The 22,280-nt window shown below is 39.9% G+C and overlaps 3 protein-coding genes across 4 annotated transcripts; 1 reads left to right on the top strand and 2 right to left on the bottom strand.

Annotated features, from left to right (window-relative positions):
* The first annotated feature begins 316 nt into the window (after positions 1 to 316).
* On the top strand, positions 317 to 7,392 carry mtch2 (mitochondrial carrier homolog 2). Its single transcript, XM_026291671.2, has 12 exons — positions 317 to 466; positions 1,685 to 1,769; positions 2,795 to 2,928; positions 3,133 to 3,189; positions 3,725 to 3,782; positions 3,955 to 4,006; positions 4,094 to 4,153; positions 4,685 to 4,778; positions 5,527 to 5,574; positions 5,665 to 5,732; positions 5,813 to 5,888; positions 6,610 to 7,392. The coding sequence occupies exons 1-12, from the start codon at positions 380 to 382 to the stop codon at positions 6,694 to 6,696; spliced, it is 906 nt and encodes a 301-aa protein (XP_026147456.2). The 5' UTR covers positions 317 to 379; the 3' UTR covers positions 6,697 to 7,392.
* znf414 (zinc finger protein 414) lies at positions 7,032 to 9,978 on the bottom strand. 2 transcript variants are annotated; one of them, XM_026291670.1, is made up of 6 exons: positions 9,807 to 9,959; positions 9,550 to 9,660; positions 9,278 to 9,374; positions 8,825 to 8,930; positions 8,182 to 8,738; positions 7,032 to 7,702 (listed from the first exon to the last, which is right to left on the bottom strand). In XM_026291670.1, the coding sequence occupies exons 3-6, from the start codon at positions 9,312 to 9,314 to the stop codon at positions 7,533 to 7,535; spliced, it is 870 nt and encodes a 289-aa protein (XP_026147455.1). In that variant the 5' UTR covers positions 9,315 to 9,374; positions 9,550 to 9,660; positions 9,807 to 9,959; the 3' UTR covers positions 7,032 to 7,532. The 2 variants fall into 2 exon arrangements, with proteins under 2 accessions (XP_026147455.1, XP_026147454.1); XM_026291669.1 differs by lacking the exon at positions 9,278 to 9,374 and having other exon boundaries at positions 9,861 to 9,978.
* A 1,303-nt stretch (positions 9,979 to 11,281) lies between these two features.
* Positions 11,282 to 16,452, bottom strand: ddias (DNA damage-induced apoptosis suppressor). Its single transcript, XM_026291685.1, has 5 exons — positions 16,076 to 16,452; positions 15,771 to 15,932; positions 15,079 to 15,187; positions 14,495 to 14,802; positions 11,282 to 14,377 (listed from the first exon to the last, which is right to left on the bottom strand). The coding sequence occupies exons 1-5, from the start codon at positions 16,195 to 16,197 to the stop codon at positions 11,941 to 11,943; spliced, it is 3,138 nt and encodes a 1,045-aa protein (XP_026147470.1). The 5' UTR covers positions 16,198 to 16,452; the 3' UTR covers positions 11,282 to 11,940.
* Positions 16,453 to 22,280: the final 5,828 nt, after the last annotated feature.

Here is a 22,280-nt window from a genome sequence, read left to right as displayed (position 1 = left end):
TTTATCAATAATTAACTTTGCTACTTTTTGTCAATTACCTTATTTCCTACAATGTTTATCCTATAAGAAAATCAACAAAAATCCATATTTTTTACTGCAACATTATAAGTAAAATATTTAGATTGTAATTGTAATTCATTGTATTGTAATTCAGGGGTTAAGTAATACATTTTAAATTTTTGTTTGTGCTTTTATTTATGAGGATGATCCTTGCATCCTGTTTTGTTGTGATTTTTAATTTCTTTTAGGAAAAGAAGATTCCACTGTAAAGCGTGATGCCGCCTCTAAACACTAGATGGCGCTGCCGTCGTGGGCGTTATCGGCTCCTGTGACGCAACAAGAAAGGGAAGAACTTCCTGTCTCCACTGTTTCTGCAAAGATGGCGGACACGTGTGGCCAAATCTTGCTGGGATCAGGGCTTACCGTCCTCTCCCACCCTCTGATGTACATTAAAGTCCTGATCCAGGTAAGAGGGGGGCTGTTCGGGCAGACGCGGACAAAATGCCACTGGTTTGGCTGCGGATTTAGTCGCCGTTAGCTTTCATTTGTAAAGTCTGTATGGTTCAACTAGCTAGTGGCCTGGACTGGCTGTCAAACTCCATTGGAAAATTACACAGTTTAACGTTACCACCCCTACTTAAACCCGAATACAGAGTGTGGAACATTAATTTATGCTTTGCATGAATCTGTGTCACGGACTTTATATTTCGGCCTAAATTGAATACATATAACAATAAAAGTACAGATGAATCAATCACCTACATTGTTGCACCGTCCGTTGTCCCTGTGACCTTCTGTTTCCAAAACACTCGCGGTGTGTTCTCAAAGTTGGTGTTCGTCAAATCTGACAACTATCTGTGTAAAACTTCAATCAGGCAAAATAGATAAGACAAAAATCAATGAGTTCCCTGTTTTCTACCAAGCCCCGGTGCCTTATTATCCATATATGGACACCTGCTAAAGGTAATGGCTAACTAGTTAAAGCTAGCTGCTGGTTGAAGCAGCTCTGCTGTTCAACATTACAGGTTTTAAATAATTTGAGAAATTTGGACAAAACGATATTTAATCTACTTTAAGTCCACAGTGGCTTTGTTCACCGGATTCACAGGAAAAGGTCAAGTAGGAGCTAACTTTTAACACCCTTGGATGCTAACTGGCTAAAGTCAACAATAATTCAACATCATCACTTGGCTAAATTATTTTCATTGACACAAGAAGCAGCGCTCAGAGCAACTTGGACATTGTGTGGTAAATGATCTGAAGAATAAAACTTTAAAAGAAAAGGGCAGCAGTTTGACCAGCTGAGCTAATGTACGAGACAAAAAGAAACAAAGTGTGGGTTTTATTCACGCACATGAAGTGGGTGCATTTATTTATTTATTTTATCTTTTTGCTATTTCTCTGTGTGCTGCCCTGTGTGTGACCCTGTGTGTGTGTGTTGCCCTGTTTGTCACTCTGTGTGTGTGTGTGTGTGTTGTCCTGTTTGTGACCCTGTGTGTGTGTGTTGTCCTGTTTGTGATCCTGTGTGTGTGTGTGTGTGTGTGTGTGTGTGGTCCTGTTTGTGACCCTGTGTGTGTGTGTGTTGCTCTGTTTGTGTGTCATCCTGTTTGTCACCCTCTGTGTGTTTGTCACCCCGCGTGTGTGTGTGTGTGTGTGTGTGTGTCACCCTGTGCGGTGGTGTTAGGTTGGACATGAGCCGCTCCCTCCCACCCTGGGCAGGAACCTTTTCGGCAGACAAGTGTACCAGCTGCCTGGACTGTTTGCTTATGGTGAGTCTGACTCTTCGGGCTGAGCAGAAATCTGGAACATTTACTGCAGTGAGTGAATTGGGGCATTTATTCAATCAAACATGAAACCAACCTGTGAAACTCTGGTCATATTTACCAAATGAGAACAGTCATGCTATTTTTCCTCATCTGGTTTCCCCAGATTAGACCATTAAACTTTAATGCCTGATGTTTTATGTGAATGGTTTTTTTTTCTACTTGAGTAAATATATGACAAACATTAAGGGTCTTAATTTAATTTATTTTTTAAATCCTGCATTTTGGAGTTATCTTCTAAAGAATGTTATGTTTACATTTAGGGTTACTCACCTGAACACACAATCAATAATAATTATGTGTGCATCTTTGTTCTCATAAAACATTAGGACAAACAATTCATTTAAATGACATTAATTATCTACATCCTTGTTTATGTGCCTGCATCACCATCTTCTGTGTTTGAACCAAACCTGGCACCTGCATCCTCAGGCACGTGCATGTATGTCTGCATGAACATGCATGAGGCTAATAAAACAAGGAGCCACAGACTAACACAAGGATCCACAGTAGTAGTTTATGTCTGATAATTATGTGTATGCTCTTTTGTGTTTCCAAACATGATTGTTTATGAATAATATTCAGATCAGTCCACCATTTTAATGCTATGAAATTCTTAAATGTAGTATCTTTAATTAAAAACTGCATTTGTGTGTTTTACAATGATCTATCAGTTTTTTCAGCATTAGAATTCACTGCAAAGTTAGTGAATGGCAGTCAATAATGCAAGTTAGTAGGACTTAGGATTTTCTGGGCTGAAAGAGGTATGGTCCTGGAAATACTGAAGATGTCATTTAATTTTTTGAACTTTGAAAATAAGAAAAAAACCCAAAGTATTTGGTTAATACCCAGTTTGATACAGCGCTCTCATGTCAAGCTCTTGGGTCTCAGTTTTCAGATAGGATTTTGTTGCTTATCGAGGCTTATCCTGCTGTATATGTCACATATATGTTATTTTCTGTATGCTGCAGCCAAACATATCATCAAAATTGATGGAAAAGTGGGTCTCTTTAAAGGCCTTGGTCCAAGGCTCTGGGCTAGCACCATCGGCACTGTTGTGCACAGCAAAGTTGTACAGAAATGTCAGGAACCAGATGCACTTGAGGTGAGTTTATTTTTCCCTCATTTATTTTCTAGATAGTTTCAGTTTTATCGCATGTAATGTTCCTGGTTCAAGCCTTGCTGGGGACCCCTGTTGTCATCTCTCTGTCCTCTCACTTTGTGCAGCTGTTTGCTGTGGCTTTGTTATAAAGGCATAAAGTGGCCAAAGACTTTAAAGGTCTGACCCTGGGGTTTGTCTGTTTTCCAGTTACTGGGGGTCCAGCAGAAGGCTGCGAAGGGCTCACTACAGCACGTTGTTAATGAGGTAAGCCCCTTGTACAGTTAGGGGTGTTGTCAGAAGCAACACACCAAATGAACAAACTGAGGCCACAGAGTTGTCTTTTACTTTAAGCTACACCTCAGATTTTAAATTTTTAATCTTAAAACATATGTTATATAATATGTTATATAATGTTAGATGCCCATTTTTGTTGATATGGATGTTCTAAGGCTCAGCAGCCAGTCAGAGCATAGTTTAACAACTGCCTCCCACAACTTTCACTCTTCTTATTGTGGTCTGGTAAGGTTTGTCATTGTTATATATAATCTCATCTGGTCTCCTGTGCTGTCTCACACATTGTGTGGGTGGCTTTGTGTGGACATAATGAGTTCCCTAACCCTTTATCATAACCTTAACCATCAGAACTAAATGCTTAACCCTAACCTTAACCTATTTCTCACCTTAACCCTCAAAGAGCCTTCTGAAGGTGTGTGTGCGCCAAAGGACCTGTATGAAATGACACAACCTTAGCTATATATTCATTCATTTAATTTCTGGGCTTGAATTGCTGTCTTCACAGACAACCAAAGAGATGATAGCTCGTTCCTGTGCCACCATCGTCACACATCCCTTTCATGGTATGTCATGAATGTCTGCAACTGCTCAGATTTTTGGGAAACATGTGATACCTGTAGGGGTTGTGTGAGAGCTGTTTTGGGTATAATATATTTGAATCTTTTGGTTGCATGGGTCATATCTGGGGAGGGACATGAGTCATGGAAAGTATGTTTTCTTTGACTTGTTTTTCAGTGATTACTTTGCGATGCATGGTCCAGTTTATTGGCAGAGAAACAAAGTACAGGTAAATGTAATGATGTTGACATAAACCTAAATAAAAAGCCATGACATTTAGTTGAAACTTCCTAATGTTTTTTTCTGCTGTTGTCAGTGGAGTGTTGGACTCCATCGTCACAGTGTACAGAGAAGAAGGCATACTGGGCTTCTTTGCGTAAGTTCAACTCTTATTGTCTGTTTTTCACTGGGTTTTTGTGTGTTGACTTAATGGTCAACTTTAATAATGTTGGTCTGTTTTTAGCAGTTAAAGCCCCAGTGGCCTTGTCATTTTTCCCTTGATGTTGCACCTCTAATATGTGAGGAGTACTGATGTTAAATATATAAAGACTGAACAACACAGAGGTTTTTACCTGTCGGTGTCTTCCTGATGGTTGTGCCTGGGAGTACAGAGGGAGAGAGTTGAGACAAAGATAGTGTATGAGGCAGGGAACAGATGCATGCAACTGATTTAAAACCATGCAGCTAGCTGTTATAGACTGGCTGCTGATTTGACTGCACAGTCAGTATTTGGCTGTGACACACAGGTCATCGAAGTCATTGACTTGTCAAGAGATTGCTCAAATAAGGAAAGTCTACAGAAACCTTTTAAGTGTGCAGTTCAGAGGTGGCCTGGATTATAACTTTGATTTATAATCCAGCAATCATGTTCTATTTTTTTAATATTGTTGTTACTTTTGCTTTACAGTGGTTTGATTCCTCGCCTGCTTGGTGATGTGCTTTCCCTGTGGATTTGTAACCTGCTGGCACACCTCATCAATACGTACGCTATTGATGACTCGGTAAGCTACTTAATATACATCACTCACTTCAAGTGGTGGGTTCTGTTATATACGGCAGATATTTCTCAGGGCAATAAGGTCTTTAAACCAAACCACTTATTGCCCTGAGAAATATCTGCCAGCAGCACTTAATTATGTGCAGGGCTGTGGTGGAAGGTAAAAGCGCAGACACACTCCTGTGAAATTCTGAGAATGCATTTACTCATCCTTTACACCTGTTGCTGCACCCAAACAGGAAACCCTTGGGAAGATTGTAGGATTAGTATTTTTTATAGTTAGTTCTTAAAAATGGCCCAAAATGTTCTTTTATAATCACTGCATTTTTAAACTTCTACTAACATCAGTCATAATTGCTGTATACTCATAGAACATTATAGATTTGAGCAATAAATAAATTATGACAACAAAATGGTGTTTTCACTTATGATGGCAGTTTATTTATTTTTTAAATAAATAAATTAAAACTGAAAGACAAACTGCCAGGGTTTCTTGGAGTCACAGAATAAACTTTTACCAGCAAACTGAATGTATACCCCAGAAAGGGGCAGGCATTTCACTATGCAAGTTGCTTTCACCTGGTAAAATGACAAGACAGAAACATTTACACAAACTCAAGAGTAGCTTAATTTTAAAACTACAGTTGTGACTGACACTGTCTTTTAACCCCTTGCTTGCTGTCTGATTGCAGAGTCTGTGTAGTGTAGGCTCAAATCCTGAATTAATGCTATGACTCTGTTTCTCTCTACAGATGAGTCACACAGGAGAAATCAAAAACTGCTCTCAGGCTGTTACTGGGGTAAGTCTGACAGACTTGACCGTCTCCATTAGCAGTATATACCAGCATATCTGTAGCTGTTTGATCATGCCCCCCTGGTTTTTCTTCCAGTTCTTTGCCAGTATGCTCACATACCCATTTGTTTTGGTGTCAAACCTCATGGTTGTCAACAACTGCGGGTAAGTTGACAGGTCATTTGCTGTTATAAACCCTTGTTAAGTGGTGGATCAAGGAGACTCATATTTCTCGTGTCTTTCAGGCTCGCTGGAGGCCTCCCTCCCTATGCAGCGGTATATCCCACCTGGGTGGACTGCTGGAGGCATCTAAGCAGAGAGGTAAATGCATCACATATCCAATATCTGTGTGACAAACACAAGAGAGATCCAAGTGTAAAATGGCTAAATTCTGTTTTTGCACCTGTTAATTTATATGGGCTGGTATAAAAGCTATGTGGGCAAGCACGCTTTCCATTCCATGTATTGTCTTTATAGTATTCAGATGAATGTATACACATTTAGTGTGGGAAATGTATTTAGATGGATACCTGTCAGGTGAAGACAGATTTTTAACACTGAAAATGATATTTTTTTCCCCCAGACATTCAAAATTTACTTTTAATTTATTTTACACCATATTGTTTAGATTTAGAACTGTATTTTCTGTATTCAAAATTTCAATGATACAGGTTCTAGTTTCAGTGTTATAAATTCTTGACCAGGTTGCTATATTGGATAGTGGGTAATAAACATGCACTGACCAATGCAAAGCCAAGCAAAATAAGCCCTCTGGGCTCATCCTAGATGGAGTGAATTAGTTTGAATCATTGCACAGAACATAACCTAATATATGCAAACAAATGGCTGGATGTAACTCTAATCAACCCAATGTCCAATATGTCTTTTGAGGCTGTTTAAGATGCACGTTAACAGTACTTTGATAGATGTGGTAACAGGCCCAGTAAGCTTCTCATATAAGCGATTCTTTTTCCTTGCACTTTCAGACAAACTAACATGTTTGGCCTTTTGGTTACATCCACAATTCTCCTCCTCATTTCAGGGCAACATGAGCAGAGGCAACAGTTTATTTTTCCGGAAGATTCCAGCAGGAAAGATGTACGCACTTGACCAGAAGAGATTTTTTTAAAGCCTTGGGAGAACTGGGCTCAACATAGTTGTAGTAATAAACAAATCAAAACCTTGCCTGATCCGGGGGTTGGACGTCAGCACTTAAATCTTTTTTGTATGCAATTGTTTACTATGAAATGTTTTTCCCTCAACAACAACCTGCCATCATGTGAGTGAAAGAAATAAATTAATTTCAGGCAGGTTTTGTTTTACTAACAAATGTAATGATTGAACAGTAGGCTCATAAAACAAAATGGATCATTAATGCATTTCCTCTTTTTAAACCCACATGTACAAAAAAACTGATGCTGTCAACTGACCTGTCTGCATCATGTTATGACAGTGTCCCCCATATTTTTTTTTTTAATATAGATTATCTATGGATAATGTCTCCCTTTCATCCAGGTGATGGGATGTGTTAAAACAGGACTGCATGTGGTAATATTGTAAGAATCCACACATTAATGATCAAGTGGGACCTCTCGTCATGTATTTTGTCTTGGTGTGTTAATTATTGTAAAGCTCACTGCTGGGTGGATGTGTAATGCTAATGAAAAGTAGAGAAAAGGCTCCGAGGTGGTGGCTGTGCAGGAGCATGTATGGATGTACAGCGACATGGAGAGGAGCCTGAGCTGACCAAAACCTCTCTGGCTCTGAAGTGCTCACATCAACTCATTCTGACTGACCCAAATAAAAACAGCTTTTTCGAACTTGTCTTTCCTTTAAGGTGTTTCATGTTGCACTTGAGAACTACATGGCATGGTGCACATACTTAACACCATCAGAAGAGAAAAGAATACTCCACACAAACACATTCAAGAGTGGTTCAGATACATTTTCTGAGTTATATCCACACTATGTGTTGGTGGCAGAGTTCCCAGTGTCTTCTGCAGGTTTGTTACTGTTGTGATGATTGTTGATGTGTTGAGTCATTTCTTTGCGGTTGGTTGCCGTGTGGCCACACTGCACACATGTGTAGCGACCTTTAGTGTGCTCCCAAAGGACGCGTCTATGATAGGCCACACCTGAGGCATGAAAGGACAAATATAAAACTTCATTTAGCAATTTCAAATTCACCAGATTCAATCAATCACAAAATACAGAAAATGCTTCACTCTGGATGGGAAAACTCAAGTGCTTTCTCAACACGCCACATTACAGCTACAAAGATTTTGATCTGCAGTGAACAGTCGTTGGATTTGTAGGCTCACCAACTATAATGTTAAAGGCTGAAAGCTAACGAGAAGGAGCCAGTTACAGTATAGCTGAACTGAAAAAATATTTAATGCAAGTCTTTTGGGTAATTTCTAAACTTCTCAAAGCAAGAAAACATTTTTTTTAAAACGATATTAGCCAATAATATACCGGCAACTGATTCAATGTGCATCTCTCATGGTGTTTATCAGGGGGAGGAAAAACAATATTTCAAAGTATTCTCTAAAGTAAGCAGCTAGCCACATCTGGCAGGTTACAGCTGCATGTTTTAGAGTGAGGAGATGCTCACCTTGATTCTTTTTCCAAACTGCTGAGGACCCAGGGGGAGAGCGAGGAGCTGATGCTGGAGCAGATACTGGAGCAGGGTGGACATGCTCTGGGGACCTGGCCTGTCTCTCGTTCTGATTCTGAGCATCAGACAGGTCAGCAGCTGCTGCTGGACCATCCAGTTTTATAGACAGAGACAGATTAGAGGCTCCATTCCTGATTGGAGGCTGAGTTCCTGCATCTGGAAGGTGCTGAGAAGCAAGCTGGGGAGGGGACATCTCTGGGTGAGACAAGATAGGAGAACCTAGGAGAGGGGGGGCGGCAGAGTCTGGCTGCAGAACAGCAGTGGGAAACGAACCATCAGGAAGTGGGATCTGAGAATCCTGTTGCTGCAGTGTAGACACTGAGTCCAGCTGCGCAGTGCTCTGGGCCATGGGAATGTGTGAGTTGGTTGTAGCAGGAGTCTGAGGGGGCATCGTTTCAGATGGCTTGGGTTTACCCCGTGGTACTTTGGAACATGTGTGCAGATGAGTCAGAAGGCCACGGTAGGAACGCAACTTTGTGCGACAGCTCTCACACCTTCAGAACAACAAGCAACACTTCATGACCAATCCATAACGGGTGTATCAGTTGTGAGTGAAGCACTAAAATAAAGAGCAACTTACAGGAAGAATATGTTGGGTTTGTGATGATGCCTCATATGTTCCATCAGTTTCTGCATGTTGGGGAAGGAAGCACTGCAGCCAACAGTGGAGCACAGCAAGAGCTTTCCTAAGGAGAAGACAGACAGTCTTTAACCTCCCCACTCATCCACAACCTAAATTACACCAAAAAAGTATAGACACATCGGAACTTAACTTTTAAATATAACGTTTGAGGCTGTTAAGTCTCCTTTGCTTTTTACTAACTCTACGTTTACAAGACCAGTTGTTATGATTTTATTTATTTACAGATGAACTACGAAGACTGGATTTTTCTTTGGTGTGTGTTACAGCAGAGTTGTGTTTGGAAGGGTTCTCAGGAGAGATTACTGTAATCCTGTAGTCCAGATCTCTTGAAAAAGGTTAACCCTTCTCCTGGCTCTGGGTTCTGTATTTTGGGTCCAAACACTTAGTCACCTGCAGTGAGAGCATGGAGGACCTGGAAAACATGCATGGTGCCAGTGTGTACTGCTCTCCATCAGTGTCTCATTCTGCCAGGTGGGCAAAGTTTACCCTAACATTAGCACAGAAACACAGTATTTCACTGGTTTGAGTAAAAAAAAAAAGACTGTTTGTAGGAACCTAGACGAAATGGGGCGAAGTAAACATCACTTTTATACTAATAACATGAATCCGCATAAGCATCCTATAATTTATCACACACGCAGCAACAATGCAGGAGAGCTTACCTGGAAGGGACTGAGCTGGGATCTCATGGTCTCTGATGTGGCTTTCCAGGGCGCTCACATCTGTGTACACCCGCTTACAGCCATACAGCGGACACGATGTCTCCTTATTTCCTGAAAGACATGAAGAGCGATTTACAAAACGCTGTAAATTAATCAAAATCCCCCGTAAATGTTGTGGTAATGGAGTAACGTCAGGAGCTAACGGAACTCGAGGTAGTTAGCATGCTAACTGGCTAATGGCTAACTAGTTTACGCACTGTGGTGCCAATTTGTGGTCTGTCTGCGGTACGAGGGTTAACTACATGACAAACCTTCGCTTCCATTTTCAGCTAACTGCAACACTGTGCCAACTAAAGCCATTATAGACGCAGAGTAACAGCTAGCGCTCACTCCCTGCAGCGACACCAACAATACAATGCTAGCGTCATGACGTCACGTCCGGTTTAGCCTCCATGTAGCGTTAACGTCCTTCGTCATAAAATAAGCGTGTTCCTCGGGGTTTCCTCCTATATTCTTTAATAAGTCACCAAGCACTACAACAATATAATAATACATTGAATTAATGATTGTTAGCGTTCGCAAAAAAAAAAACTACAACTCCCATGAACACCATGCGGCCGCCATGTCGGACGAGCAGTGTCGCACATCTTAATGTATGTGTATTTATGAAGGCAGGAAGTCTGTTCACAATTAGAATAATCATAACACATAATTTACAACTGTTAATGACATTTAGTCTATTTTTTCCAGGGTTTATAATATATCTGCATTTTAAGGTTTCAAACTGCCGCCATCTCTGTTGTATCCTGTTACCATGGTTATAGATGATGCGACACTGCTCCACATTTTGATTAAAATCCCGTCCAGGTGTTTAGTGGGAGCAGCAGTATCATTGGGTGACTACAATGCCCCTTCCCCACCACCAGGGGACCGGGACATGCAGCTGCCCTTAGCCAGGCTGTGGGCACCTTCGCACCTTCCTTGGTTCACTGGCTCTTTCCCACCACCACATCATCACGGGAATGGGACATCCAATTAATATCAATGCCAATGTGAAAAAGTGAAACTGCAAGTCCAAGTGGCTAATCAATTAATTAGGGTAAACAGCCAAAAAGGACTATGAAAAAAAAGCACTGTATAGGATGCAAAACTGGTGCTAGAGTCTTAATATGGTCACTTAATTAGCAATGACAACATCGGACCATGAATACAGGTTTGCACAACGAATGCTTTTATGTCGTTTTATTAGGAGTGGGTGCAGACAATAAAACCATTACAATTAAAGAAGTATCTAAAGTTGATAGGTATAAATTTTAAAAATATTGCACCTATCAGCCTCATTTTGTGGGGTGTTTTAATCAGAAGATGTGTTATGTAATATGCATATTTAACACTGTTATACATTACCCAATCTGCAATGTCCTTTATTATTGTTTGTCAGTAGTATCCAGCAGTAACCCTGTCTGTGGTGGCCCTCCTGCAATTATCATTTCCAGTAGCAGGGTTAAAGTGGCTCTCCATTAGAACATATCTTTTCTCCTCCTCTGACAGCACAACTAGATGTAGATACACATGGGGAAGTTTTTGTTTTAACTGCAGGAGGTTCGGAGGTTCAGGTATAGTGATGGCACAGAGGCCTCAGAATTGTCTGTCTGCCTGTTTAAAACTCCCGGAGAGATGAATAAGCAGCTGGTCCACCAGAATCTTTTGAACAGTTTGAGATATCCAGCTCTGGTCTGTATTTTAGTTTTATTAGAAGTCACAGATGACAGTTAACTAATAAGCTGATGCATATAGCCACTTAGGAACAGTAACAGACCTTCAATAAAAATATACAAAACAATAACATTAGATGGATAGAATATAGCCGCAAGCAGCAATGATGGGACGTAGCTCCTCTGGTGCCGCAAGCCCTGACATGCCACTATCTAATATTGCACTCTCAACATGGGATGTCCATCAAATGTACAGAACTAATGAGTGTACCAAATTTCACAACTTTTGGACACAGGAAACACTAACTGCTAGTTCACCACACGGTGGCTCTATGTCAGTGTGCTGTGTTGCACATCTGTATATCATCATAGTCATTCTCAATAACCACTGAAGTTTGGTTTTTGTCAAGGAATGCATTTTAAATTTACATTTCTTGTTTATTTGGTGATGTGTAAATTCATAGTAACACTATTTCATCATATTTCAACATATCAAAAAAATGCACGCGATTATTATATTATTAATATATGTGTGCTATACTAAGCTCAATCTGCACAGGGCTGGGGTAACAACAGCAGGTAGCAGCAGTATAACTTGAGCTGCTTAAAGTGCATTTGCAACGCTTAAACTGTAATTAGTCGATCAATATGTAAAATCCATCTTCAAATTAAAGTCTCAGAAAGAATCAGAAAAGAGGTCTCTAGACCAATCAGATGCCTGATTCTCATTATCAAGAAAGTAGCCATTCGATCCATCCAGGATCCCCTTAACAGCCATCTCGCTGTCACAGTTTCCGGTTTGTGCCACAGCTGTCTGTGATGGTGTGAGAGTTGGATGCAACAGAGTTCTTTTACATTTAACTCCGCCTCCCTGACATCCTTCCTGAGTAGAATCCAAGTGACTGCTGCTGTTATCTGTGTGTCTTCTTCTGAGCTTTACACTGAGTCGTTTTTCAGTAGCAACAATAGGAGAAATGTCTTTGTCCTTAAAATCACACACACTTGAGTCACATTTGTTTTTGATCCTTACTGCTGACTCCAGGCTTACAGCTCCTCTCTGGACCCTCAGCTTTTCTGGTTTCCAGAACGTCCTTTTTGGGGTCAATCTGTGGCAGTGGTTGCTGGATGTTGTCTTCCACACCAAGTTTTTTTTGATAGACTCTCTGCCACACTGGGAAAGCTGGTTAGTGTTCAATATACAAACAGAAGGGGTGATTTTGGCTGGCACAACAGCTAATTTTACAATGGGTGTAGACTGAGAAGGGGGGATAAAATCCAGATCTAGTGTGACTGGTGGAATTAAACTGTCTCTGTTAATGCATTTTTTACTCGTAATTTTCAGGTTGTCCGGTGTTGAATGTTGAACATTTGCTTCTGCAGTCAACCTGGCAGATTCTGCATGTGTGTTCATATGCATCATGAGTGAGCTACTGAATATGTCTGCTGAACAATCATAGGTATTATTTTCTAGCTGCTCTTTTTCATTATTAAAACACTGAGAACTAGTTTCCTCATCATCCTGGTTACACTCATGTGAACAAATGGTTCTGTCCTGACTCCTGTTTGTGTATCTAACAGGGTTCTTACAGACCTGATCAGATAAATCATGCGGGTCACCTGTGTTGTTTGGTGCATGTGAATTAGTGACATCCAGTAACACCCGTGAGTGGCTCTCTGCTTCCTGCGTGCTACTCTGACAAACACAAGTTGACGCAGTTGATAAATTCTCATCTTGTGATCTGATTTTCAGTTTCTTTCTTGCAGTTCCTTTTTGAATCTGCATATTTTTGTGTGCCTCTGTTTCACTAACAGAGTCATAATCTTGCTCTTCCTTACACAAAATCTTTGTAAATCCATGGCAGCATTTGTTGGTCGTTGTGTTCCACAACAAGTTTTCTTTTGTAGACTTTATGCTACGCCGGGAAAGCTGGTGAGCACTGACACTGTTCAATGTACAAAGAGAAGTGGTGACTTTGGCTGACACAACAGCTAATTTTACACTGGGTGTGGACTGAGAGGGAGGGATAAAATCAAGATCTAGTGTGACTGGTGGAAATAAACTGTCTCCATTAATGCATTTAATGCTCTTCACTTTCAGTTTGTCTGGTGCTGAATGTTGAACTTTAGTCCCATCACTTCTCTGGTGCTGTTTGTCTGGAATGGAAAGTGGTGGGCATGCTTCTGCAGCCACCCTGGCAGTTTCTGCATGTGTGTTAAGCATCTCAGTGTTCATATCCATCGTGAGTGAGCTACTGAAAAGGTCTGCTGAACAATCATATGTATTATCTTCAAGCTGCTCAGCTTCATTTTCAAAAGAACAAGCTTCCTCATCATCCTGGTTACACTCATGGGAACAAATGGCTCTGCCCTGACTCCTGTTTATACATCTAACAGGGTTCTTACAGACCTGCTCAGATGAATCATGCGTGTCACCTGTGTTGTCTGGTGGAGATGAATTAGTGACATCCAGTACTGTCCGTGAGTGGCTCTCTGCCTCCTGCGTGCTACTCTGACATGCAGAAGTTGATTCAGTGGATAAAGTTTTGGTTTGTGATCTTATTTCCAGGTTCTTTCTTGCTGTTTCTTTGTGATCTGGCACATTTAGATGTGGCTCTGTAGCACCATCAAAGTTTTTGTCTGCCTCACACAAAAAATCTGTGAGGCTCTCAGAGAAAGGCAAATCATCCCAAGCCAAGGAGCTTGATAAAAATGTTGTAGTTGGTTGCCTTGAAGTAAACTCATTCGTCTTGAAGCTGAGTGGCAAATCGTTTTTGAGGCCAGGCTGGGATGGACTGGCCCAAGTGTTCAGGATGGGGTTGTTGACAACAGGCTTCTCAGTTGATGAATATTGGTATGTGTCAAAGGACAGACTATAGTAAGATCTCTGTTCTAAAGAAAGAGGTGACATGGTTCTAGCCTCTGTGACTTTACAGTTCTCCAGACAGCCCATCTGTGCATCATGTGGTGTTTTGTTGTTCTCCGCCTGTGTATTATTCTCATCTGCACTGTCCTGGGTACTGTAGCCTTCCTCCTGCTCCGCTGATGAAGTAACAAGTCCTAGCGACTGCTGCCAGGGTGGGGTGGGAGCAAGGCTGCAGTCTTGGTGCTGTGAGCTAGGATGAAAGAAAAAATTGAAAAGCAGATGTAAAGTTTTAAGATAACAGGCATGTAAAACTATTAACACTGGTTAAGTAGCTTAATCTCCTGCTTTAGCTTCTTAATTTCGTTACCTTTGCAGTGAAAGAAAACCTGAAGCTGAAAGCGTGGTGTTACTGAAGCTGCCGGCTGGAGTACGATGAGGAATCAGAATCAGACTTGTAGCTGGTGCTCTGCCAGTTTTTCTTGGATCAGTGGATCCCAGCTCACATTCAGCAGTTTTCTGAAGCAGGGCCTGATAATAACTGACCACTGAGCAGCCCCCGAGGCCCGTGGCAATAGGTAGAATCATCTGACTGGCGATAAACTGTACTCTGCTTTTATTGCTATATTCATTTGCAGCATGCCCTCCTAACCAGAGTCCACTTTCTTTTCCAGTTACCTAAAGGATATAGACAAGACCAGGGATGGTTGAGAACAAGCAGCATAAAGAGTAAAGCATGCATTTGGACATGCTGCACAAATCAGCTGCTTCACAAATGTGAAGCTTTTAACTCTTGGTAAGATCAATAGTAGCACTATTACGTGATAAAAACTAAGCATTCCTTTTCAGTTTGTAGTATAGGCTAAATTTTAACAAGCCTCTTGGGAATAATAGCTCTATTTGCAAACAAATAAACTCTAACCCATGATAACCAATACAAAACTGCATTTATACCTTTATACCAAAGATGAAATGTCTGCCAATGAAACAATCCTCAACAGCCTTGGCCAGCAATGTGGATCTGGTTGCTGCTCCAACTGGTCCATCCACGCTGTGCACCAACCTACAGAATAACAGCCAAAACAAAAAAGCACACTGCTCATTAAACCCTGGTTAAAAAAAAAGAAGCTTAATTCATTGAAAAGCCAACACAATAAATAAAACATTAACTCTCAGGTATGAAAAAAATTAATAAATCAGAAGAATTATTTCACACAGCCACCATCAGACACTAAATTAGTTTAGGCTGTGTTATTTGAACTGCTCATGAGAAAAGATGCATCGAGATCTTAGTGATTAAAGCACGTAACATTTTAACCTTTTCCAGGGGGAAGTCTTGCAAAAAACGCAGATTACAAACCTAAAAAATATTGCTGCAGGCACTCCAGATTGATCTCAATTTAAGTACGAAGCAATCCATATCAATACCTGAACAGAAATAATGTTGGACAATAACTGAAAGTTTAGCGCGCAATTATTACACTACAACCTAATGTGTCAAATCCTATTGAACAACAAAAGTATGTTTAGAATTATGGATAAGTACTATGGATATTAGACTGACTGGTACTTTACAACAAATAAACGATCATAGGAATAAACTACATGAATGTAAAGTTGTTTAACAGACCATTTTGTGTGCTCACCTCTGTAATCCACTTGCAGGAATGCCAAAAAATGGGTTCAAGCAGGTTCCAAATACTGTCACACCAAATATGCACTTGTCCCGCGCCACCCTCAGTGCGAGCCGGTATCTGTACTCAACCTGCTCCCTCGCACAGCTGTATCCACATCTGGAGCATCTGCATCTGAGGTGGCGGACAGAGAAGACGCAGGCACGTCCATATGTGAGTGGGACGGGTTCATTCAGAGGTTATATTTGCATTTTCCGGGTAACACACATCAAGGTGGGCATGATCCATTTTAACGTCGAAGCTCATTCTGTGTTTACCTCAACGTGTCCCGCTGTTCAACATCAATCCTTGAGAAGCAGCACTGGCAACACGGATAAAACACGCAGGTATCTTGCAAAGACAACACAGCACAGTCCACCAGAGCCCGTCCAGCAGACATTAGTCTGACTCACCTGAGGCGCACACACCTGTAGCTGCAGCTAACGTTAGCTAGCAGGCTAGCTTTGGCTGACTGGAACTGCTAACAAAACATGTAGTTTTTTTATTAACTGTAACAGAAGTAACTTCGGTGCCTACACATCTGAATGGATACCGACCCAATGTGGTGTCAAACAAACAAACACACACAATTTAGGTCAACGTTTAACCCTGAACGCCTCATTAGATTCCTCCAAACTCTCTTTGCTAGTCTACGTTCTTCTTCTTCTGTTCAATTACTGGCAGCTGTCCGCTTTTAATTGCATTGTCGCCACCTATCGGTCAGGATGCGGATTAGCGGATTGGCTGTAAAAAAAAAAATCGAAATTCTGCTTTTTTGAGTTTGAAAAATATCCAGAGATACATATAGAGATATCAGGACAGTTGTGAAAGGAGAACAGCATAAGAAGTATTTAAAATGTATTTTTACTTTGCTGCCTTTTTGTGTCCAAAACGCAACAACTACAGGTACAGATAAACTACATTTATTCTAAATGTACTGCTCATTATAAACAGCTGTTTTTTTTTTATTATGGATACACATTGTTTTAATACAAAAAAACACAATGGTGCTAGTTTTATTTTCATTCCTACATATGACAATTTGAACAATATCCATGAATAGACTGTGAAACAATGGGCCCCTGGGCACAGGTTAAAGGCCCCCTACCCCTTCTACATACGACCCGTTACAGACCCCCTTATTTATCTTTTGTGTAATTTTGTCTTTTTGTGGTTGTGTGCCTGTTAACTTTCTGTATTTCCTCTAAACCAACACAGCAGTTCCCAGTATTCCCTAACAGAAATGGCTCCTTTTGCTGAAAGAAAAGCAAATAGATATAAAATTATGATTACTATGATTATTATTGATAATAATATTAATAAAACAGCCATAGATTTTGTCCAGATTGATGTTTTACATCTCTGCACAATGATCAGTGCGGATGGACAGGCCTATCCTCAGACAATCCAACTCATAATCTAACCTCATATAGTGATGTGAAACCTACAGACAATGATGAGGGCAACCGCAGTCCCACAGATGGTTTGTGTCTTCTTCTGCAAAATCTTCTTAAAAGTGGTTTTTGGTTTACCACAGAGGGGCCCTGGTCAGCATCCCCTTCCAGCTGTGAGAGTCTGCCACCTGAAAAAATGCAGCACAGACTGCAGACATGAAAGTGAAAAGTAATGGCATGCATTATGAAACACAGTGTCTAGAGAAACAAATGCAGACAAAAAAAAGAAAACTCATTGTAAGACTGCTATAGCTAAAAATTCAAAAGAAAGTTCTAAACAGACTGTGTAGTGCGAAATCAAGTTTGTTATGCATAAACTATAATTTAATAACAGACACAGAAGCCTCAAACTGAAATTCTAAATCCTAACTGTAGCAAATTGCCAAAGATGGACTCCATATTAGATTTTCAGTGTCATGTGACCATGGTATTCAATATTAGATATTTAATATTTCTGATCAATAACTCACTTGCATTCGCTTTTGAAGAAACATCAACTTCTGATTGAGACAATCAATCTCCTGGGCCATGACGGGAGATCAGGTATTGGATGCAAAGATGTATGAATGTCAGATACCTCTTGATGGTAGTTTATAACACAAACCATCCCATTCATATTGTGACGTTTCAAAAAACAAAAATGACTGAAGAGGACTGAGAGGAAAGTAAAATACCTGAGTTAGTTTTTCATTGCGCCTGAGTTTGATCTGAGGCACAAGATCCTCCAGTCTCTGAATCTGTAAAAAAAACATGGAATCTAATTTCTAGTATGTGGCAGAAATGCTTTATGATGCAGGCGAAGATAAAATGTCATGAGTAAATAATTTGTTAAAGTCAAAGTCAATGTGTTTGCACTAAAATAGGGCAAATGTCAGCTTGAATCTTTATATTAGCATGAAATGCTCTGAATATTCTGAGCACTTTGGATGTTCTGTTGCACATTAGTACTTCAGATTCAGTTTTCATATACCCTGAAAAAAGACAAATAAAATAATGTATCTTTTAAAACATTATAAATTAACATTGTGACGATAAAAAAGGAGACTACCACCTTATCAGAGAAAATGTATTTTTAGCTGTTGGCACATTAACATGTACTGAAGTGAACCATTCATATCACACCATTAGCAAACCACTAGTAGGTATTGTAATATTATGTGTTATCATGAATGCTTTTGTTATGCAGGAACGCTCACTCAACCTAATGCACATGATCTAGGTAATGATAATAGATGTATTACCCTGTGTGGTTACTGTGTCTTACCCGCCTGTCAATAGTCTGCAGCCTGGTCTTCAAGCTCTTGTTGATTACAGTCATAGGAATGGTTCTGGGCTTGGGACTCACTGGGGAAAGAAACATAATAACCACTACACACCTGTTTTTCAGGAGGATTTATGGTTCATTTACTGTAAATCATCTGTTAGAAAGAGGAAAGCCTACTAACTTATCCAGGCCAATAGGGCGCTATTACATTTCTGCAGCTTCTAACAAGCATCATCTAATTTGTTAGATGGATGTGCTGTACTGTATGTGTAAACAGAGCTGGACTAACGATTTCCCTCTGTTACCAGGAATTATAAGAAGATAAAATATCATATCAAGATATCAAACTGTTCATTTGATATTACTGTGAAATGTAGATGCCCAAACAAAATTCCCCTGATCTTCTTACCATGCTGAAAAATCTTGGCAACTTCAAGCACATGAGGCCTGTGATGGAACATACACACGACAAGTTGCCACCAGTAAGTTAAATAACATGAAGTAATTGATCGACTAGTTTAATCACTGAAGGCTTCTTACATGTGCTTGCTGTTAGCAGGGATCGAGCTGTTCAGAGGGATCATAGAGCCGCGGTGGTTCCTTATCTGCAAACACAAAAGCAGAAATGATCCATCTCAACATGTGATTAAGAACTCTAACTGCATGATGATCATTTCAGCTACAACCAGATGCAGATTTTCTTCAGACATTTTAGACATGAGGACAAATGAGTTGCTGTACCTTGAAAATGACATCAGAAGAGTTCAGTCCAAAGGTTGTGGTGATGATCTGAAAAGGACAATATAAAGAGAAAGGTGACTAATAACAGGTCCATAGTTTAAGTATAATAATAAAAGCAACAGCTGGGCCACACCTGTATGATCATGGTGACCTCTGCTGCTGGAGGAATGGACACCTCCCGAAGAGCCACAACTCTGTCATCTGCAACAAATCGCCAAAATAAAAGCAGTTAAAGTTGAAAATGAAGGGTTTATTATTACTTAATAAATATTTTACTTCTGCTTTACAGGACAGGTGGAAGCTGTTACTGGGAAATACCTTCAGACTGCTCCAACTCAAACATGCTGTCGGACATTTGGTCAACTCAGAACATGTTTTATTTATTACTGCTTCATTCAACTGTGTAAACTGACGGATGAGTTCAACACAATAAGGGGGTTTTCAAATTAATCTACTGGGGGGGAGAGTTTGTCTTGGTTTAAAACCTGCACCAGCACAATGTTTGGACTGTCCAGTCCAGGTCTCATGCACTGACAAAGATTTTTAATTATGACATTAAAAACATTTCCATACTGATTTCGTTATTTTTTTAATGAGGGAGAAAAAGTCGATGCAATTTTTAAAGACTTCTGCTGGGAACAGTAGCTTTAAGAAGAGCATAATTCAGAACAGTATTTTTATATTTCCTGAAACACACATGGAGGGGATTGAAATATTTACATCTTCAAACCTGATGGGTTAGGCGATTACAAGAATAAGATAGTGATGTTGATTACGGAGCAAGTGTCGCTTATGTTGTCTTAGTAAAATTAGAAATAGCAGTAAAAGTAGAATTAATAAAGTATTTATGAACCACCACATACATAAACCAGGGATCCGGGGTGATTTGTGTTTTACAGTAATCACTAAACAGACTTTATTCCCTCTCTAAATCACTTCCCTACACCTGAGACGTGCCCATGATTCACGGGTCTATTAAAAACACTCAGAGTCAAATGCAGCTGCTGTTTTCCTCTTTAACCATCTCTGTCTATGAGCTTTAGCAGCTGATCCTGCTGAAGTAACAAGAAAAAGCTTCATATGTGCATGTTGGATTTACACCACGGTTTGCAGAAAAAGACGAGCGCATCATCTCCATTTTAAAGAGGCTGGTTTCCGTGGACACAGACGCGCAGAAGATAAATAAGAAAAATAATTCACCACTGAACAAAAAGTCTGAAAAAACTGACAGAAGCCTACGAACCGTTTTTGTCGAGCCTCCTCAGAGCGATCCAGACCTTTGATGCATGAGGTGCTTCCTCAAAAGTGACTCTGGACATTTTAATCTCCTCACAGCAGCAGAACCTCACACCCCGCAGCTCCCGCAGCATCCGCCAGGGTCTTTCAAAATAAGCCGCACGCCAATGTGCACACTGTTCAGTAGGAAATGCTGCACAAAAATAATGTGCAGTCGTCAAAATAGCACATTTCTGCGCTACTGCGCAGCAGCTAAACACACTTTACAGGTACCTGTACTATTATTTATACTGTTAGGCCAATATGAACATACTTTGCTATAAAGTTATATTAAAACAAAACAAAGCAAAGCAAATGCAGTGATATGAGATTAAATAAATAGTGATAAGAGAAATTAAGAGCAAAATTAAAGTAAAAGCACTGGTGACCTGTCCAGGGTGTACCCCTGCCTTCCACCCGAGAGAGAGCTGGGATAGGCTCCAGCAGATCCCCGTGACCCTGATTCAGGAAGAAGCGGGTATAGAAAAAGGATGGATGGATGGATTAAAGTAAAAGCAAGAAAACTCTTAAAAAATGGTTTTAAAAAAATGATACTGACTCATACATATTTTACATATGAAGATATGATCAGCAATGATTCATTCAATGTTACAACATACTACACTGTTTTTATATTGTGTGCCTCCTTGTCAACAGTGTATTTTTAAGGCCATTTTTTATTATCTGAACTTTGAATTTCTCTTTAACTCTGTGGCTGTTCATCTATTATTTTGCAGTGACCAGGTCATTTACCCAAAACCAGTAAACCAAAGTAGAATTTTTGCAGAAAATTAAACGAGGAGTGACTGGACATTGCCTCTGATAAAAACCACAATTATTAGTATAACCCAGAGCTGTTGGTGGGAAATTACTGAGCTTGTCTCTTGAACTTATGTTTCCACAATAATACGTCAGCTTTAACCAACAGCTGATGTAGCTCCAAGGAACCTCTTTTTGCTGTAGAAGAAGAAAACTGCAGAAGTTTTAGAAAATTTCAATTTGTCAATGCTGAGGTTTGTGTACGGGAACTGAAACATTACTGCCAAAACTAAAACATAGTTTTTCTTATAGTTAAAAATATTCAGTTCATCTTAGATATCACATATAAAGATGTAAATGTGTACAACGAGTATCACAGTAAGATTGTTCCAGTATGTCTATTTTCAGTGTCAGTACCACATGGTTTAATCTGACAGCAGTGGAAATGAATGTGTGCAGTATATTGGTGCTTATATGTGACAGCAGAACAGCGCTTGCAAAATAAAGAACTTTTGTGAAATGCATCTCTTCTGCATTTGTTACAAACAGTCTGCACGTACTTTTTAAAAAGATATTCCTGAATTTTTATCTCATCTTTTTTATGAACTATAAAATAAAAAAAAAAAACAACACTGCACATCTGTCCCATATTACTGCTATACTCTGCTTCCAGGTCTGGGAGGGTTACAGACAGCTGCCATATTAACATAATGCATTCCTGTGTTGGACACAGCATAGGAATCATCCGCCTTTATAACTTAGGTCAACATGAATATTTTGTTGAGCATCTTTACATTTATGTGATAACTTTATCTATAGGTTAAGTTCTGGATGATTCAAGTAATTAGTTGAGTAAAATTTCTCCCCTTTCTGTCTTTGAGAGGACACTCATTGACATAACATATTCTCTAAATGTCCAACTCTAACCCAAGTCTAAACCTAATTATAACCTTAATAAAACCAAACATCAGTGCTCAAACAGCTTTGTGA

This window comes from Mastacembelus armatus, unplaced genomic scaffold (genome assembly GCF_900324485.2).
Source record: "Mastacembelus armatus unplaced genomic scaffold, fMasArm1.2, whole genome shotgun sequence".
NCBI lineage: Eukaryota > Metazoa > Chordata > Actinopteri > Synbranchiformes > Mastacembelidae > Mastacembelus > Mastacembelus armatus.
This window is presented reverse-complemented; position numbering and strand designations above follow the sequence as displayed.

Bases quoted from the DNA above. Each gene is read 5' to 3' on its own strand.
- mtch2 (XM_026291671.2), top strand. From the start codon at position 380: ATGGCGGACACGTGTGGCCAAATCTTGCTGGGATCAGGGCTTACCGTC. The intron at 1,770-2,794 runs GTGAGTCTGACT...TGTATGCTGCAG, and splicing joins GCCTGGACTGTTTGCTTATG to CCAAACATATCATCAAAATT. The intron at 4,779-5,526 runs GTAAGCTACTTA...TTCTCTCTACAG, and splicing joins CGTACGCTATTGATGACTCG to ATGAGTCACACAGGAGAAAT.
- znf414 (XM_026291669.1), bottom strand. From the start codon at position 9,909: ATGGCTTTAGTTGGCACAGTGTTGCAGTTAGCTGAAAATGGAAGCGAA. The intron at 9,661-9,860 runs GTTTGTCATGTA...CATGTCTTTCAG, and splicing joins AGCTGAAAATGGAAGCGAAG to GAAATAAGGAGACATCGTGT. The intron at 7,703-8,181 runs GTGAGCATCTCC...TTCATGCCTCAG, and splicing joins AGTTTGGAAAAAGAATCAAG to GTGTGGCCTATCATAGACGC.
- ddias (XM_026291685.1), bottom strand. From the start codon at position 16,197: ATGTCTGCTGGACGGGCTCTGGTGGACTGTGCTGTGTTGTCTTTGCAA. The intron at 15,933-16,075 runs GTAAACACAGAA...CCGCCACCTCAG, and splicing joins GAACAGCGGGACACGTTGAG to ATGCAGATGCTCCAGATGTG. The intron at 14,803-15,078 runs GTATAAATGCAG...TATATCCTTTAG, and splicing joins ATTTCATCTTTGGTATAAAG to GTAACTGGAAAAGAAAGTGG.